General features: G+C 39.2%; 1 protein-coding gene across 1 annotated transcript in view; it reads left to right on the forward strand.

Annotated features, from left to right (window-relative positions):
- SLC17A5 (solute carrier family 17 (acidic sugar transporter), member 5) overlaps positions 1-16943 on the forward strand; it is a 65568-nt gene that overhangs the window by 5263 nt on the left and 43362 nt on the right. Inside the window, exons 3-6 of the mRNA XM_010851264.1 lie at positions 27-260; positions 1801-1888; positions 4582-4668; positions 5520-5638. Of these exons, the coding sequence (XP_010849566.1) occupies positions 27-260; positions 1801-1888; positions 4582-4668; positions 5520-5638 (528 nt within the window). The remainder of the gene's footprint in view (positions 1-26; positions 261-1800; positions 1889-4581; positions 4669-5519; positions 5639-16943) is intronic.

Below are 16943 nucleotides of genomic sequence, written 5' to 3' on the forward strand. Positions count from 1 at the left end.
TTTTTTTTTTTTCCTATTCTTTATAGGGTAAAAAGTACCAGTGGGATGCAGAAACTCAAGGGTGGATTCTCGGGTCTTTTTTTTATGGCTACATCATCACACAAATTCCTGGAGGCTATGTTGCCAGCAGAAGTGGGGGGAAGCTGCTGCTAGGATTCGGAATCCTTGGTACTGCTGTCTTCACCCTGTTCACTCCCCTCGCTGCAGATTTCGGATTCGGAGCCCTCGTTGCACTCAGGGCACTAGAAGGGCTAGGAGAGGTATGCTTTTTTCTCTTTTATTTTTCTTCTTGCCCCTTCTCACTTTCTTATCTTCTTAAAGATATCATTCTTTGGTATGAACATGAGCCCCAAAAAATGACACTGGAAGATAATAGGGATTTATTTTTTAATTAAAAACTGATTAAACCATAAAATAACATGAGTAGATTTTTGTTTGTGGTCGATGAGCTCTCCAGTGGAAGCACTCCAAAATTAAAAGCTTTACTCAAAGATCAGAGAAAACATTTTCTAGGGGACACTTCATAGCTCCCCCTGTTCCCTCCTACTGAGGAGATAAGGAAGTGCAAAAGTGTTAGTCTCATTCAGGCCTTAAATAAAGTAGATGAGTAAAGTTAACATTGAGAGGAATCCCTTTGTATCTGTGTAGGAAAAACACTGACTGGAGTAGTAAAATCCAGTCATATAATAATGGCTAGACAACTTTGGAAATTGCCAAGTACTATTTAAATTTAAGCTTTGGTCACTCATCTGAACGATCCTTATCAAATAGAGGTGTACCAAATAAGCTCTTCTTGATTATAAAATAAAACTAGCCCCCTAATACCAGGTTCTTCTTCTTACCTGAGTAAAATACATGTTTTACAGATAAAGACATGGAAGTTCTAAAAGGTTAACTGATCTTTCTGAGGCTACAACAGCTAGTGAATGGCCAAGGACAGCAGTGAATCCACCACTTTGAATCTACCAGAATGTATTCCTTCCTGTTCCCGGTAGCATCTCCTCCTCTCCCAAGTCTCCATGGACCTCCCTGCTTTCACTGTTCTGTTACTTCTCCATTATCTGTAACTGGTATTTTTTTAAGTCAAAGTGTAACAGATGTACAGTATTATGTAAATCTCAGATGTACAACATAGTGATTCAAAATTTTTATGGATGATACTCCATTTGTAATGTTTATAAAATATTATATTCCCTATGATACGTAATTTCCTGACAGCTTATTTATGTTATACCCAGTGGTTTGTATTAATACCTCTTAATCCCCTCCTCCTATCTTGCCCCTCCACTAATTAGCATTTACTAGGCTGATTATGACCAGAAAACTTAAAAAAAAATACCATAAACACTCTAATTGTTTTTTGGTAGGACCATTTTTCCTGTTGATAAGGGTGAATTTGAATTTTCTTCTAGTATCCCACCGTATTAGATCAGTATGTTTAAGTTATGTATTGGTTACATTTCCATTTCATTCAGGCCTTAAATAAAGTAGATGAGTAAAGTTAACATTGAGAGGAATCCCTTTATATCATCACTCAATACATTCTTTTATATTTTTTATAACCCTTACCTTGCAGTCCTCAAACCAGTTGACAGAATCCACAAATCTTTGTTCAGATTTTTAAAGTACTTCACTATGAGGTATTTTCACTCAACACTGTAAAGGCATATCACTCCATGAAACCTAATTCTGGTTGGAGTCTTATCCAGAAATTTTTCTTGCAACAAGATACTCAACTGAATTTAAGACATTAACAAAATGACTTTGTATTTCATCAGAAATGCCTTTTTCCCTTCTCAGGGTGTCACATTTCCAGCCATGCATGCCATGTGGTCTTCATGGGCTCCCCCTCTTGAAAGAAGCAAGCTTCTGAGTATTTCATATGCAGGTGAGATAACCATCTTTATAAAGATCGTTGCTACAGTTTGTTATCTACACATCAACCTTGGGGGAAAGGTATACACCAGAGTCATGCAATGTCAAGTGTTTCCTTTGGGGAAAAATAAAGTTTTGAGGATACAACTTTGTTATTAATGGTTTTCCTTGGCTCACTAGCATATAGCAATGTGGCATAATTGACTGTTGTCCTTTTCTCCATCTGCCATCCTTTATTTCAAACCATGTTGCCTTTTCAGATGTTGGTATAGAGAATGCTTTAACAGAACAAAATCCCCCAAAAGCTGGAAAATTGAATACTTGTGTCCTTAAATTGTGATTTCTGGTTTGATCATCTCATAAACATGTCATGACTTTCAATCCCTCCCTTCAGACACCTTTTTTTTCCCCTATGCATTATTTTCTATCATTTTGATCTATAGGTAAGATAGCATGAGCTTTATATGTGAATTATAACTCCTCCAGCTCACATACTGAATGAAAACTTTTTGACCTGACCGCTTTTAAATACAATGGTTGAGAAAGACCTCTCTTGCAGTGGCTTTTAAGCTAAAATCTGAAGAATGAGATGAACCAGTCATGCAAAGAGCAAAAAAGGAAAGCATTCCAGCCAATCAGAACAACATGTACAAGGACTGACAGGCAGGAAGTAACATAGTTTCAAAGCAATGAGAAGCACTGCTGCTGCTAAATAGCTTCAGTCAGTCCAGTCAGTCTGTGTGACCCCATAGATGGCAGCCCACCAGGCTCCCCCGCCCCTGGGATTCTCCAGGCAAGAACACTGGAGTGGGTTGCCATTTCCTTCTCCAATGCAGGAAAGTGAAAAGTGAAAGGGAAGTCGCTCAGTCGTGTCCGACTCCTAGCGACCCAATGGACTGCAGCCTACCAGGCTCCTCAGTCCATCGGATTTTCTAGCAAGAGCACTGGAGTGGGTTGGGCTTAGAGAAATAGACAAGAGCCAGATTACATCAAGGCCTACAGGTCACAGGGTTTTTCTTCTCCAAAATGGGGAAATATTTTACATGAGAGATACGATCTCATGTACATCTTAAGAAGGTTCCTTTTTTTTTCTTTTCTTTTAAGAAGATTCTTACAGCTGTGTGGAGATCGATGTAAGAAATCTGATAAGAAGTTCAAGAAGAGGCACTATCTGTGGTTCTCCTTTGCCTATTAAATAAAATCTGGGCTCAGATGAGGGGTCAAGAGTCTTTGTGGTCATTATCCCTTCATTTTAGCCAGCCTAGCCCCTGGCACATAGTGCCTGGCAGGGAGCAGATATTCAACAACTGTTCAGCCCGTTTCTCTAGCCTTTCTTTTCCTTTCCTTCACCCAGATGAAGTTCCCAATCCCACTTGCCGCTTTCCTTCTTTCATTCCTTACTCACCCTGTTCACCTCTGCCTCTATACCTTCTTTCTTACAGGACCAGATCTTGCTCATCTTTTCAAAGTCCCACCACTGCCTTTTAACATCTTTTCCTGACCTCTAGTGGTCAGAGGTTATCTGTCCTACCTTTGAACTTCCATGTTGCTCTGTGACACTCAGCACTTTCTAACATATAATAATTGTTTATATTTACTTACTCTATAAGACTAAAACTGGAGACCAGAAACAATGTCTGATTATTTTAGCTTACACTGTACCTACTAAGATGGCTTCTGTTTGGTGGTTAAAATAAGTTTTCGTACTTATTTATCTGATACAAATGTGTGTAATGTGTTTAGAGCAAATTAGATTACTGAAAGCTTTGTTCATTTTCCATCAGATGTGCTGCAGTACGTTATGTTTAGAGATCATCTTGAGCCTTTCCCCCAAACACGTGGCTTTCTAACACATTTACTAGTAATGTGGCATTTACTAGCTCATATTATAATAGGTCTTCCGTTGATTGATGCCTTCTAATTCAGCAATAGCTATATAATCGTAACTAATGTAACTATATATTAATGTATCCATTTTACATATTATGAGTTTTCTGGTAAATGATCCCTTAAGAGAATGGATTATTTATATTTACATGTGACTAACTCAACTCCTCTGGCTTCCCTGGTGGCTCAGTGGTAGGGAACCTGCCTGCCAGTGTAGGAATGGCGTTCTATCCCTGGGTCAGTAAGATCCTCTGGAGAAGGAAATGGTAACCCACTTTATTCTTGCCTGGGAAATCCAACAGACAGAGAAGCCTACATGGTGGGCTACAGTCCATGGGGTCACAAAAGAGTCGATATAACTTAGTGACTAAACAACGACAACCTCAACTCCTATGAGATTTTTTTAAATTCATGTATTTATTGCTGCACTGGGTCTTCACTGCTGCACGTGGGCTTTCTCTGGTTACCATGAGTGGGGGCTGCTTTGGAGTTGCAGTGCACAGGCCTCTCCCTGCGCTGGCTTCTCTTGTTGCAGAGCACAGAGGCCCACGGTCCTCAGTACTTGCCGCTTGTGTACTCAGTAGTTGTGCCTGGGCTTAGTTGCTCTGCATCATGTGGAATCTTCTAGGGCCAAAGATCAAACCAGTGACCCCTTCATCTACAGGCGAATTCTTAACCACTAGACCACCAGGGAAGCCCCACCTATGGCAGCTGATTGCTCTTTTCCTCATAATCTATTATCCATCTTCTTAAGCAGTAAACCTGTCCCCTGTTCGTTCATTTTTCTCCAAAGTTTACAAAGTTTTGTTGTTGTTCCAGGAGCACAACTTGGGACAGTAGTTTCTCTGCCTCTTTCTGGAGTAATTTGCTACTATATGAATTGGACTTATGTCTTCTATTTCTTCGGTAAGTTTATTCAAAATGTAACCTAAATTATGATGTGAGAGGTCTGAAATGTAATAGAGGTTTAATAACTGGTTAAAATATGTATATGCCAACTCACTGAAGTAACCATTTCCTAAACCGCAAAGCCCTGAAACACTTACTGATAACCTGTTTTTCAAGTTCATGTGGTTAAAATGATCTGGCTAAGCTGTGACTTGCTGTTAATGTTGGAATATTTGTTCAATAGAAAGTGCTGTTGAATCCAGGACTTAAATGCTACACTTACTACAAAAATTGCTATGTCATTTATTATAAAAGTGTGAATTTTGAAAATATTTCTTCTCAAGCAAAGTAGGATACTTTCACTTGGTAGTTTTCATCTTTTTTGTTTGTTTGTTTAGCCCCAGGGCCTTTCATTCCTCAATCTCAATAGGAGGATGATACACGTTTTTAATAAAGTAGATTCAACCTAAACATTTACTCAGGAAATATGTCTGCAATCAAAACAAATAAACAAAAGCAGATACCTGTGGAAATAATAGATTGTAGACATTTAGTTTTTTAAAGGTTTTGTCTGGTAGATCCTGTTAGGCAGTCATGTGGTCAAAAGTTGTTCGCTTTAGGTGCAAAATTACCATTATAAAATAAATAAGACTAGGTTTGTAAAGTATTGCACAGTGATATTGTAGTGCATATTTGAAAGTTGCCAAAAGAATAGATCTTAAAAGTTCTCATAACAAAAAAAAAGATTTGTGTGGTGACAATGCTAGACATACTGTGGTGAAGTTTATAATTACATAATTTTTTTCAAGACATAAGTAAATTGCTGCATTGGTACATTCTGACTTCATTTAACTATTTTCTATTTTAAGGCCTTGTTGGAATCATCTGGTTTATTTTATGGATATGCTTAGTTAGTGATACACCAGAAACTCACAAGACAATCACCCCCTATGAAAAGGAGTATATTCTTTCATCATTAAAAAATCAGGTATGAACTTTGGCATATTTCAAAAATAATTTCAGAAACTTTTTTTTCAGGTTTAAGATACCAACTTTTTATTGAATATTTCTGTTGTGCACACTCTAGGCAAATTAATATACAAAGTACTGTTTTGCCCAAGATATTTTAGTTCTTTCTAGTTCAAATCTATGAAAAATTACTTTTCATTTTACATCTTCTAGAGTAATGATTTTCAAGTGACTCTCTTTGTCTTTCTTCTTAGTAGAAAATAAGATGTGTTATCTACAAAAGGAATCTTATAGCTACATTCTAAATGTTTGTTGTTAGAAAACGAATGTGTTTTTATCTGTATTTTAAATGAGTGTGATTTAACAAGGACAGCACATTTGCTATACTATATAATTTGCTCCTCTAGAATAGACCTTTAGAAAAAATTTATATGCACTAAAGTAAGATTTGCTTCACTTAATTGAGCACAATAGCAAATCAGAAATCCAATCTGTCATAATTTAATACAGTAAATTCTCAAGCCCTGGGGATAAAAATATGTGTCTTTTAGTGAGAATAAAAGAAGAACCTGAAAACATTAGGAAAAATTAAAATACACAGTCTTTTCTTTACCATTATTAATGGCTTCATAGTCACTTTATTGGTTTAAAGAACATGAAATATTTCATATAAAACTTTTATTCCCCAACAAGTTATTATTATTGATATTTTCAATTCCCCACCCCCCGCCAAGCTGGTACAATTGTTCTTTTATTCTGTTCTATTTACAGTCATAAGAGTGAGTGATTTGTTGTTGTTGTTGTTATTACAGTTGATTTACAGTGTTATGTTTCAGGTGTAGAGCAGAATGATTCAGTTTTATATATATTCTTTTAGATTTTATTGTAGGTTACTACAAGATATTGAATACAGTTGCATGTGCTATACAGCAGGTCCTTGTTGGTCCTCTATTTTCTTCTTTAATTTTTTTAATTGAAGGATAATGGCTTTACAGTACTTTGTGGTTTTCTGTCATACATCAACAAGAACCAGCCACAGGTACACCCATGTCCCTTCCCACCCAAACCTCCCTCCCATCTCCCACCCCATCCCACCTTTCTAGGTTGTCACAGAGCCCCTGTTTGAGTTCCCTGAGTCATACAGCAAATTCCCACTGGCTATCTATTTTACATGCTGCTGCTGCTAAGTCGCTTCAGTCGTGTCCGACTCTGTGCGACCCCATAGACGGCAGCCCATCAGGCTCCCCCGTCCCTGGGATTCTCCAGGCAAGAGTACTGGAGTGGAGTGCCATTGCCTTCTCCAATGTATGAAAGTGAAAAGTGAAAGTGAAGTTGCTCAGTCATATCCAACTCTTAGCGACCCCATGGACTGTAGCCTACCAGGCTCCTCTGTCCGTGGGATTTTCCAGGCAAGAGTACTGGAGTGGGGTGCCATTGTCTTCTCTGATCTGGTGTTGTAAATTTCTACGTTTCTCTCCATACATCTCACCTTCTCCCGCCTCGCCTCCCCTTGTGTCCATGGGTCTGTTCTCTATGTGTGTTTCTCCATTGCTGTCCTGAAAATAAATTCATCAGTACCATCTTTTTAGATTCCATATATATGCATCAGTATATGATATTTATATTTCTTTTTCTTCCTTACTTCACTCTGTATAATAGGCTCTAGGTTCATCCACATTAGAACTGACTCTAATGTGTTCCTTTTTATGGCTGAGTAGTATTCCATTGTATGTATGTACCACAGCTTCTTTATCCATTCATCTATCAATGGACATCTAGGTTACTTCCATGTACTAGCTATTGTAAATAGTGCTGCAGTGAACATTGGGGTACACGTGTCTGTTTCAATTTTGGTTTGCCCAGGGTATATGCCTAGTAGTGGAACTGCTAGGTCATATGGTGGTATTATTCCTAGTTTTTTAAGGAATCTCCGTACCATCTTCCACAATGGCTGTAATCAATTTACATTATTACAGACTTTTTGATGATGGCCATTCTGACTGGTGTGAGGTGGTATCTCATTGTAGTTTTGATTTGCATTTCTCTAATAATGAGCGATGTTGATCATCTTTTCATGTGTTTGTTAGCCGCCTGTATGTCTTCTTTGGAGAAATGTCTGTTTAGGTCTTTTTCCAAGTTTTTGATTGGATTGTTTGTTTTTCTGGTATTGAGTTGTATGAGCTACTTACATATTTTGGAAATTAATTCTTTGTCAGTTGTTTCCTTTGCTATTCTTTTCTCCAATTCTGAGGGTTGCCTTTTAACTTTGTTTGTAGTTTCCTTTGCTGTGCAAAAGCTTTTAAGTTTAATCAGGTCCCACTTGTTTATTTTTATTTTTATTTCCATTACTCTAAGAGGTGGGTCATAGAAGATCTTGCTTTGATTTATGTCATCTAGTGTTCTGCCTATGTTTTCCTCTAAGAGTTTTATAGTTTTTGGTCTTACATTTACATTTAGATTATCTTTGTGTATGGTGTTAGGAAGTGTTCTAATTCCTGTTTTTGCACATAGCTCTCCAGTTTTCCCAGAACTATTTCTTAAAGAGGCTATCTTTGCCCCGTTGTATATTCTGCCTCCTTTGTCAAAAATAAGGTACCCATAGGTTCGTGGGTTTATTTCTGGGTTCTCTATTTTGTTCCATGGGTCTATATTTCTGCTTTTGTTCCAGTACCATACTGTCTTGATGACTGTAGCTTTGTAGTATAGTCTGAAGTCATGAAGCTTGATTCCTCTAGCTCCATTCTTCTTTCTCAAGACTGCTTTGGCTATTCAGAGTCTTTTGTGTTTCCATGTGAATTGTGAAATTTTTTGTTCTAGTTCTATGAAAAATGCCATTGGTAATTTGAAAGGGATTGCACTGAATCTGTAGATTGCATTTGGTAGTATAGTCATTTTCACAGTGTTGATTCTTCCTACCCAGGAACATGGAATATCTCTCCATCTGTTTATGTCACCTTTGATTTCTTTCATCAGTGTCCTGTAATTTTCCATATACACGTCTTTTGTCTCCTTAGGTAGTTTTATTCCTAGATATTTTATTCTTTTTGTTGCAGTGGTGAATGGGATTGATTCCTTAATTGCTCTTTCTGATTTTTCATTGGTGGTATATAGGAATGCAAGTGATTTCTGTGTATTGACCTTGTATCCTGCAACTTTGCTGAGTTTGCTGATTAGCTCTAGTGATTTTCTGATAGTTTCTTTGGGATTTTGTATGTGTAGTATCATGTCATCTGCAAACAGTGAGAGTTTTACTTATTTTCCAATCTGGATTCCTTTTATTTCTTTTTCTTCTCTAATTGCCATAGCTAAGACTTCCAAAACTATGTTGAATAATAGTGGTGAGAGTGGACACTCTTGTCTTATTCCTGAATTTAGAGGGAATGCTTTTAGTTTTTCACCATTGAGAACAGTGTTTGCTATGGGCTTAATCATATTTGGCCTTTACTATGTTGAAGTAGGTTCCTTCTATTCCCACTTTGTGAAGTGCTCTTATCATAAATGGGTGCTCAATTTTGTCAAAGGCTTTTCCTGCATCTATTTAGATGATCATATGGTTTTTATCTTTCAACTTCTTAATATGGTGTATCACACTGATTGATTTGTGTATATTGAAGAATCTTTGCATTCCTGGGATAAACCCAACTTGATCATGGTGTATGAGCTTTTTAATGTGTTGTTGAATTCTATTTGCTAGAATTTTGTTGAGGATTTTTGCATCCATGTTCATCAGTGATACTGGCCTGTAATTTTCCTTTTTTGTGTTGTCTTTATCTGGTTTTGGTATCAGGGTGATTGTGGCCTCATAGAATGAGTTTGGAAGTGTTCCTTCCTCTGCAATTTTTTGGAAGAATTTCAGAAAAGTAAGCATTAGCTCTTCTCTAAATGTTTGATAGAATTCTGTGATACCATCTGGCCCTGGGCTTTTGTTTTGGGGGAGATTTTTTATCACAGTTTCGATTTCAGTGTTTGTACAAATTTCATAATTTCTGTTTCTTCCTGTTGAACTTTCCTAAGAATCTATTTCTTCTAGGATTTCCATTTTATTAGCCTATAGTTGCTTATAATATTCTCTTATGGTCCTTTGTATTTCTGTGTTGTCTGTTGTAACCTTTCCTTTTTCATTTCTAATTGTGTTGATTTGATTTTTCTCCCTTTATTTCTTGATGAGTCTGGCTAGTGGTTGTCAATTTTGTTTATCTTCTCAAAGAACCAGCTTTTAGTTTTATTCACCTTTGCTATTGTTTCCTTCATTTCTTTTTCATTTATTTCTGCTCTGATCTTTTTGATTTATTTCCTTCTGCTGACTTTTTTTGTTCTTCTTTTTCCAGCTGCATTAGATGTAGAGTTAGGCTGTCTATTCGATGCTTTTCTTGTTTCTTCAGGTAGGATTATATTGCTATAAACTTCCTGCTTAGAACTGCTTTTGCTGAATCCCATAGGTTTTGGGTCATTGTGTTTTTGTTGTCGTGTATTATTTAATCTCTATGAGTTTGTGTTTTTTGCAATTTTCCCCTGTAGTTGATATCTAGTCTCATAGATATCTCATAGATACTAGATATCAACTACAGAGAAAATTCTTCATACGATTTCAACTTGCTTAAATTTACTGAGGTTTGATTTGTGACCCAAGATGTGGTCTGTTGGAGAATGTTCCATGTGCACTTGAGAAGAAAGTATCTTCTTCTGCATTTGGATGGAAAGTCCTGAAGATATCAATTAGGTCCACTTGGTCTAATGTTTCATTTAAGGTTTGTGTTTCCGTATTGATTCTCTGTTTTGATGATCTGTCCATTGGTGTAACTGGGGTGTTAAAGTCCCCTGCTATTATTGTGTTACTGTCTACTTCCCCTCTTATGCCTGTTAGTGTTTGCCTTATGTATTGTGGTGCTCCTGTGTTGAGTACATAAATATTTACAATTGTTATGTCTTCTTCTTGGATTGATCCCTTGATCATTATATAGTGTCCTTCTTTGTCTCTTATAATATTCTTTATTTGAAAATCTATTTTGCCTGAAATAAGGATTGCCACTCCAGATTTCTTTTGGTTTCCATCCACATGGAATATCTTTTTCCATCCTTTTACTTTCAGTCTGTATGTGCCTCTAGGTCTGAAGTTGGTCTCTTGTAGGTAGCATATACGTGTGTCTTGTTTTTGTATCCATTCAGTCAGTCTGTATCTTTTGGTAGGTGCATTTAACCCACAATACATATATTCCTATTGGCATTTTCTTGATTGTTTTGGGTTTGTTTTTGTAGGTCTTTCCTTTCTCTTGTGTTTACTGGCTGTATAAGTCCTTTTAGTATTTATTGCAAAGCTGGTTTGGTGATGCTAAATTCTCTTAACTTCTGCTTGTCTGTAAAGCTTTTGATTTCTCCATCAATTTAGAATGAGATCTTTGCCAGTTATGGTAATCTTGGTTGTAGATTTTTCTTTCAATACTTTAAATATATCCTGCCATTCCCTTCTGGCCTGCAGAGTTTCCACTGAAAGATCCACTGTTAATCATACGGGTTTTCCCTTGTATGTTACTTGTTCCTTTTCCCTTGCTGCTTTTAATATTCTTTCATTGTGTTTAATCTCTGTTAGCTTGATTAATATGTGTCTTGACGTGTTTCTCCTTGGGTTTATCCTCTGAGGGACTCTCTGCACTTCTTGGACTTGATTGACTATTTCCTTTCCCATGTTGGGGAAGTTTTCAATTATAATTTCTTCAAAAATTTTCTCGGTGCCTTTTTTTTTCTTCTTTTGAAACCCCTATAACTCAAATGTTGGTGCATTTAATATGTCCCAAAGATCTCTGAGGCTATCCTCAATTCTCTTTATTCTTTTCCCTTTATTCTGCTCTTCAGCAGTTATTTCCACCATTCTATATTCCAGCTCACTTATCTGTTCCTCTGCCTCAGTTTTTCTGCTATTGGTTCCTTCTAGAGTATTTTTAATTTCTGTAATTGTGTTGCTCATCTCTGTTTACTTATTCTTTACTTCTTCTGTGTCCTTGGTGATTGTATTAACTGTGTTAAATGTTTCTTGCATTTTCTCCATTCTATTTTCAAGTCTTTGGAGCATCTTTACTATCATTATTCTGAATTCTATTTCAGGTAGATTGCTATTTCCTCTTTATTTATTTGGTCTTGTGAGTTTCTACTTTATTCTTTCATTTGTGCTTTATTTCTCTGTCTTATCATCATTTTTTTTTTCCTAACTTGCCCCACTTGATGTCTCCTTTTCTCAGGCCTTAGGGTTATAATCCTTATTCATTTTGGTTTTTGCCCTTGGAGGGGAAGATTGGATGGATGGTTTGTGTTGACTTCTTGTTAGGGGTGACTTGTGCCTGTGTTCTAGTGGGAGGAGATCAAGCAGGTAATTACAGAAATAATGGGACATAAACACACACTTGCACACATACAGTATTCTAAAGAAAAGAGCACAGGAGATTGACTTGGTGAACAAGGAAAACCGAAAGTGATATCAACTAATTAAAAAGCAGAGCTAGCGAACGCTCAATCTGGAAAACACAGCACAATCAGAGTGCCAACTGGGGAATATAGCAAAGAGAGCTCAACAATTTAACTTACTTGGTGAGAAAAGAAAGAGTGAAAGAAAAAAAGGAGAATAGAAAAAGGGGGAAAAAAAGAGAAGGGAAGGAAAAGAGAAAAAGAGGGGATGGAAAAGAGGGTAAAAAAAAAGAGAGAAAAGAAAAAATAGAAAAGCAAAGATAAATAGATGTATTTGGAAAAGATCTCTATATGGTCAGGAATAGCTATAGTCAGTATAGAACAATAGGCAAAGAAGTTAAATATGTAAAAAACAAAATTTAAAAACTCATTCAAAAAAAAGGTGAAAAAGAAAAAAAAAATCTTAAAAATGAATTATTTTTTTTAACAAGAAAAACAAAGAGGAAAACTCCACAGCACTGCAAAAGGATAATGTGAAGGTGAGACTATGTAGGGGGAGTAAGCAGGGTGATTTATAAGAAAAAAATTAAAAAAAAAAAGGTTCTCAAGGTCGTACTTCTTCTTGGTTGTGGAGTCTGCCCCGTGGATGGGGTCGGGTAGTGTCCTGTGATGTTTTCCTGGTTGGGGGAGCTTGTGCCTGTGTTCTGGTTGATGGAGCTGGATCTCATCTCTCTGAAGGGCGGTGCAGTGTCCAGTGGTCTCTGTGGGTCCAGTATGTGTTTGGGCAGTCCTTCTGGCCCTGGAGGTGTTAGACACATCTATTTCCACAGCTGCTTCAAAGTGGCCCTGTCAGCATATCTCCACTGTCGCCAACCCCCGACTTGTCTCCGGGATCATTGCTATGCTTCTGTTCTCCTGTCCCGCCCTACAGTGCTGGCCGAAGCTAGCTGGGCAGGGGTTTGTGTGGATTTTTTCTTGGCTCCCCAACTGTGCCCTCTGTGTCGTGGAGACTTCTGTGGGCTTCCCTCAGCCCCCGGAACTCACCCCCCTGTGTTGTGGGCTTGTGTACACTTGTGTCAGCTTCATGGTCCCAACCTCTGCATCACAGGGCTTGAGTGCGCTTGTCTCAGCTCCCCATGTCCAGCCTCTGCATCGCGGGGCTTCTGTGCACTTGTCTCGGCTCCTGGTGCCCGGCCTTTGCGTCACGGGCTTATGTGCGCTTGACTCAGCTCCCCAGGCCCGGCCTCTGTGTCTCGGGGCTTGTGTGCGCTTGTCTGAGTCCCCTGGGCCCATCCTCTGCATCGCGGGGCTTGTGGGCACTTGTCTCGGCTCCGGGTGCCCGGCCTCTGTCTCATGGGGCTTGTGTGCACTTGTCTGGGCTCCCCAGGCTCACCCTCGGCATTGCAGGGCTTGTGTGTGCTTGTCTGTGCTCCCCAGGCTCACCCTCAGCATCGCGGGGCTTGTGTGTGCTTGTCTGTGCTCCCCAGGCTCACCCTCAGCATCGCGGGGCTTGTGTGTGCTTGTCTGGGCTCCCTGGGGTCACTCTCGGCATTGCGGGGCTTGTATGTGCTTGTCTCAGCTCACTGGGCCCACCCTTTATATCACAGGGTTCAATTTTTATATGTAGCAAACCAGGTAATAATTAAACATTTACTCATTCACTTTTCTTTTTAACTTTTTATAATTTGCTACAAAGGTCTCTGTAAGCTGCTGAATTTTAAGAAATATGGCATCCCTTGGTCTTTGCCAAAAGTTAACAGAAATTTAGAAGGTACCACCAATGTAATAAAGTTACTTAGTGATCTCCGTGTTCTCTGAGATATTAATTAAATGAATACCCATTTTCCCCCCACTGAGGAACAGATTAAAAGAGTTAATGCATTGTAAATGGATCTTGCCACATAAAACATAATGTGTCTTATATATACAGTAGAATATTACTTGGACATAAGAATGAAATGTTGCCATTTGCAACAACATGGATGGATCTGGACGGTATTTTGCTTTAGTGAAATAAGTCAGATTGAAAAAGACAAATACTGTGTCTTTTCATTTATATGTGGAATCTGAAAAATAAAACAAGTGAACAAATATTAAACAGAAACAGGCTCATGGATACAGAGAACCAACTAGTGGATAGAGAGGGAGAAGGGGGAGGGGGGGTCAGGCAAGGTAGTTGAAGGGCATTAAGACGTACAAACTACTAGGTATAAAATAAGTAACAAGGATGTACTTACTGTGCAGCATGGGGAACATAAGTCAACATTGTGTAATAGCTTTGTATTGAATTTTGAATTATTCTTTTGTACACAAGGAACTAATATAATATTGTAAGTCAATTATGCTTCCATTTTTTAAAAACACTTGGTATGTTTTCTCAGCATTGATTATTAATAACTTGCTACTTCTAAAATTTCATTTTTACCATTATCCTCACTGACTTATGAAACTTTTTAGTTTATTTAGATTTTTTTTTTAAAGAGAGTTTCAAAGGTGCCTAAATCTGTCCATTATCCAAACCTAAGGTTAATCTGTTTTTCCATATGCTTCCGAAATTGAAATATTCAGAAGCAAGAGGAATTAAGAGAATTAGGTTTCCTAGAACTTCAAACCGGAGAAGGCAATGGCACCCCACTCCAGTACTTTTGCCTGGAAAATCCCATGGACGGAGGAGCCTGGTAGGCTGCAATCCATGGGGTCTCGAAGAGTCGGACACGACTGACCGACTTCCCTTTCACTTTTCACTTTCCTGCATTGGAGAAGGAAATGGCAACCCACTCCAGTGTTCTTGCCTGGAGAATCCCAAGGACGGCGGAGCATGGTGGGCTGCCGTCTGTGGGGTCCCACAGAGTCGGACACGACTGAAGTGACTTAGCAGCAGTAGCAGCAGCAGAACTTCAAATGGCATTCTTAAACCAGATGACATTGTAGTTGAAAATGTCATAAAATACTTTGTTACATGAAGCTCCACTTTTAATCCTGGATCCAATAAATGTTTGGGGTCTGCTGTACTTCATTCATTCCTTAAACATTTTTTGAGCGCTTACTATGTCCTAGGTTCTTTGTCAGGTGTGTGTGTGCTTAGCTGCTCAGTCGACCCCTGGACTGTAGCCTGCCAGACTCCTCTGTCAATATGATTCTCCAGGCAAAAATACTGGAGTGGGCAGCCATCCCCTTCTCTAGGGGATCTTCCTGACCCAGGGTTCAAACCCAGGTCTTCTGCTTTGCAGGCAGATTCTTTACCATCTTAGCCAATAAGGAAGCCCCTCTTTGTAAGGTACTGAGGACCAAAAAATTGATAATCAGAGAGAAGAAATGAATAAGACATGGTTCCTGTGGGACCTATGATATCCAGAGGGAGACAGGCGTGAATGGACAGAACTTCAGGCCGACACTGCTGTCTACAGGTTACTTAGTACATCTTTGATACAGAGAAGGCAGGAGTCCTCAGCCAGCCTGGAGATGATACTCTCCTGCCAAGGACTGTCAGCAACATACCTGTAGTGTTGAACAAAGGGATTTCTTTCTTTCTTTTTTTTAATATGGAGCATTACATGAATTTGCATGTCATCCTTGCATAGGGCCCATGCTAATCTTCTCTGTATTGTTCCACTTTTAGTGTATGTCCTGCCAAAGGGAGCATGGGATTTCTTGCTTTGTGGCAATGCAGAAGAAACCACACCGTGAGGAACTAAAGGGCATCTCAGTGAGAGCTGAAGGCAGCTTGCTACAGTTTAGACTTGTGTTACTTGACTGTGAGGAAGGTTTAAAGAATCACTGTTTTGCTCCAGAATTGGTGCTGTGAGAAGGCAGTAGCGGTTCTGTGGCTGAGGATCTTAATTTTTATCTAGGTGGGGCTGAGGCTATAATTGGCAGGGAAGCAGCAGTCACATTAGCCAGGAGAGAGTTTTGCTCTTCTGTGTGGTTCATACATTCTTGTTTTCATCTGTGCTCAGAGGTGATCAAGGTGTTGTCCATCTGTCTCATTCCATCGTGTTTTTTTTGAGATTTTATTTGACTGTGTTGGGCCTTCATGGCTGCGGGCTTTCTCTAGTTGTGGTGAGCAGGGACTGCTCTTCATTGCAGTGCGTGAGCTTCTCATTGCAGTGGCTTCTCTTGTTGCAGAGCATGGGCTCTAGAGTGCTGGCTCAGTAGTTGTGGCACATGTGCTTAGTTCCCCACAGCATGTGGAATCTTCCCAGACCAGGCGTCACAGTCAGTGGGAGCGTGCTGTGGCCCAACTGTTAGAAGCAGACCATCTCAGGTGAGAGCAGTCAGAGGCTGCGTGTTTCTTTCTTACTGGTAAAAGCTTCATCTGAGCAATCTTGAAAGAGAAGTTGGCATGAACTAGGCACATTGGGAAAGGGAGAGATGTGTGGGTATCCCCGGGCAAGGATGTGGTATAAGCAGATTCTGAGGAGAGAGAGTGATACTCGCCAGGAATCAGGTCTTGCTGCAGGTAAAAGGCAAAGGCAGAGAGTGGCAGAAGAAGCCTGATCATGGAGAATCCTGTGTGTCCCACTGAGGAGCTTAGACTTTACTCTTTAGGCACTGGGATGCCGTGAACTGTTTGTAAGCTTGATGCTGTTAAAGTGCTGCACTCAGTATGCCAGCACATTTGGAAAACTCAGCAGTGGCCACAGGACTGGAAAAGGTCAGTTTTCATTCCAGTCCCAAAGAAGAGCAATGCCAAAGAACGTCCAAACTACCACTCAGTTGCACTCATTTCACATGCCTTTTGACTGTGTGGATCACAACAAACATGAAAGATTCCTCAAGAAATGGGAATACCAGACCACCTGCCTGCCTCCTGAGAAATCTGTATGCAGGTCAAGAAGCAACAGTTAGAACCGGACATGGAACAGCAGACTGATTCCAAATTGAGAAAGGAGTACGTCAAGACTGTATATTGTCACCCTGCTTATTTA

This window comes from Bison bison, unplaced genomic scaffold, assembly GCF_000754665.1.
Source record: "Bison bison bison isolate TAMUID 2011002044 unplaced genomic scaffold, Bison_UMD1.0 scf7180017864300, whole genome shotgun sequence".
Taxonomy (NCBI): Eukaryota; Metazoa; Chordata; class Mammalia; order Artiodactyla; family Bovidae; genus Bison; species Bison bison.